Source organism: Cebus imitator, unplaced genomic scaffold, assembly GCF_001604975.1.
Source record: "Cebus imitator isolate Cc_AM_T3 unplaced genomic scaffold, Cebus_imitator-1.0 Scaffold82, whole genome shotgun sequence".
NCBI classification, from domain to species: Eukaryota; Metazoa; Chordata; class Mammalia; order Primates; family Cebidae; genus Cebus; species Cebus imitator.
Genome location: NW_016107397.1, coordinates 1,174,322 through 1,177,282, shown reverse-complemented (window position 1 = coordinate 1,177,282; position 2,961 = coordinate 1,174,322). Strand labels below are relative to the sequence as shown.

Genomic DNA, 2,961 nt, shown 5'->3' with positions numbered 1-2,961 from the left:
TTTTTTTATAAGACAGGGTTTCACCATGTTGTCCAGGCTGGTCTTGAACTCCCGACCTCAGGTGATCCGCCTGCCTTGGCCTCCAAAGTGTTTGGATTACAGGCGTGAGCCACCATGCCCGGCAGATTCAGCATAATCTTTTACTAATGCCTCTCAGGTCAAAAAGTGTGAACCTAAGGTGACATGGTGCAAGAAGTGACCCTAAGGCAAGAGGCTCTAAGCCCTCTGTCACGCCTGCAAAAGTGCTGCTGGAGGGTGCCTTGGCTGTGCGGCAGCGCCAGCGCTGGGAAAGTGCCCGCTATTTATCCAGCTGTGGAAGGAGACGTCTAAGATGTCTCCTTCCCTGGAGGAGCTAGTAGAAAACTGCTCCCCGAAGCTCTTGTGGTGGACCTGACCGCTATCAGGGAGGCCCACAGACATCCGGGGGCTTAATTGTCTCTATGTGACGCTGTGCTTCAGTGGTCACGTTCCAAGTCCACTGTCATGTTCCGCTTCTGCACCTGGTTCCTTTTTTCTTAGAAGAGATAATCAGTAAAAGTAACATATATCTTAATATCTTTGTTCTTTCTTGACAAGTATGGAAAAGTGCTGACGCATTATGCTCCTTACCTCAGCTTGGCTACTAGAAAGTCCTGGGCCCCCATCCCTATGACACGTGATGTACTTGACCCTATCATGGACCGCCAATGCCTCGCTGTACCTGTCCTGCCCCCAGCTTTGTACTTAATAAAAGTCAGAGCATGCGGACACTTGGGGCCACTGCTGGACTCCGCGCTTTCGCTGGCAGTGGACCCCTGGGCCCAAACTCTTTTTCTCTCGATCTCCGTGTCTTGTGTCTTTTGTTTCCACAGTTTCTCGTCTCTGCACCAGCAGAGAGGGGCTCACAGGACCCTGTAGGGCTAGACCCTACACTGGGATTACAGGCGTGAGCCTCCACGCCAGCTCATACTGTCATTTTATCACGTGTGTGGATTTACATCACAGCAACTGAGATCCCGAACTATTCCAATGTCATGGAGATCTCCCTACAGTTACCCATTGACAGTCACACCTCCCCTTCACCACCATCCTAATCTTTGGCATTATGAATTCGACTGTTTTGATGCTACAACTTTTTAGATGCTGCATGTAAGTGAGATCAAGCAGCATTTTTCTTTCTGTGCCTGGCTTATTTCATTTTGCACCATGTCCTCCAGGCTTATCCATGTTGCTGCAAATGGCAGGATTTCCTTCTTTTTTTAAGGCTGAATAATATTTCATTGTGTGTGTGAATCACATCTTTATCCATTCTGTAAGGGTTATTGCCGAGTTTAAAATGAAGAAACTGAGGCCAGTATAAAAAAATTAAATGCCAGATTATTCAGCTCCCGGCCGAGGTTCTATGGTCCGGGGAAAGGGGGCCAGAGAAGTCGCACTCACTTCCTGGGGCGTGGGGTTTTTGTGGCTATGGGTAACGAGCAACAGCTGGGTGCTCTGATTGGCTCCGGGGGAGCGGGATTGGGAGGGGGTGGGCCGCTATTGGTTGGCGGGTTGTTGGGCAGGTTTTTCTAGTACAAGGGCCGGCCAGGGTTGCATCAGCCGGAGCCTTCCAGGAGAGCCATGAGGCAGAGCCAGGTGCCGGGTGCAGAGCCAGGTGCCGGGTGCAGAGCCAGGTGCCGGGTGCAGAGTCAGGTGCTGCGTGCAGAGGTGGGTGTGTCTGGCCTCCCGGCGAGGCAACCGGCCTTACGTTCCGACCCTTTTGATGATATAGGACGCCGCTTCTTTCCGGCTACTTCCTGCTGAACAGGGGCGGCGTGAGGGAGAAGGGTCAGTTGGCTGGTGCCTCGGTTGGGAGTCGGACATAGGGGTGAAGTAGCATCTGGTTTACGGCCACCCTGGAAGTTTCCCTCATGCGGGCCTGTAAAAACCTGAGGAAAAAAGGGGCCAGCATTAACCGAAGACAAACTATGATAACGGGAGTGATAATGGGGTTAGCCAGGGAAGCATGGGGGATTGCCACCCGTTGAGAGGGGAGACTGACGCATTCTGCTTCTTGCAGAGGTCGTCTTGGAGGTGATAGTGTTGACATTTTCCCCACAAGGCCCGTTTCATTAATAGCAGCGCTGCTCCTGAAGAAACAGACAGGCACCTCCCTTTTCTGCTGTCAGCAGGTCAAGGGCCCCTCGGTTCTGGAGAGTTCCCCGGGCCGGCGACGTGATTTGTCGCTGGAGGGAGGCCAGGGAGGCGGCCGACGCTTCGATAGCCACGCGAAGCTGATCCTCTAGTTGAGTGGCTGAAGTGATGCTGTAGCCCAGGGCGCCGCTACCCAGCCCAGCCACCGCCAGAGAGGATGCTAGAGAGAGACCAACGGCCATTGGGAGGAAGACTGCTCGTCTGTCTTGGTGATTAGGGGAGGGTGGAAGGAGGGACGGAAGTTCGGCCTGTCCGTATACCTCTAACTGCGGGACCAAGGTGACAGGCACACAAGGGAAAGGGAAGGAGGCATTAATAACTTTGGTTAAGGTTCCATTACACCAGAAGTATCCTCTTGGAGGTGCGTAGAGGGAGGATTTTACTTTTACTGTGGTGTTACCGCAGAGAGAGAAATTTTGAGAGTGCACTTTGAACAAGGGGATATCCATTAAGGTGGTGCGGGGCCCTGTAGGTGATTGTGACAGATTGAACCCGGACCTGAGGGGAACGGCAGCCAAGGGGGGGTTGCTAAGAGAGGCACATAAAAAGCAGTTGGTGATATTTATGGCTTAGGTTAGCTTTAACATGCTAGCTCCCTGTTGCACTAGAGTTAACCAAGAGAAAGGCTGAGAGGTGCTGTTTGAGGGTTTGACTTGGTTAGTCAGGGTGACTTCATTTTGCAAGATTGTGTGGCTTATAGAGCTAAGTTCTATAACCTCAGGGACAATGTGGGTATAGGATCGAAATATCAGCGATGTTCCCTGGGGGTGGCTGTTATACCACCAAAAG

The 2,961-nt window shown here is 52.1% G+C and overlaps 1 protein-coding gene across 1 annotated transcript in view; it reads left to right on the top strand.

Annotated features, from left to right (window-relative positions):
- Positions 1-2,264, top strand: part of CCL26 (C-C motif chemokine ligand 26) — a 12,388-nt gene extending 10,124 nt beyond the window's left edge. The window contains exon 4 of the mRNA XM_037740391.1: positions 2,098-2,264. Within this exon, the coding sequence (XP_037596319.1) occupies positions 2,098-2,264 (167 nt within the window). The remainder of the gene's footprint in view (positions 1-2,097) is intronic.
- The last annotated feature ends 697 nt before the right edge of the window (positions 2,265-2,961 follow it).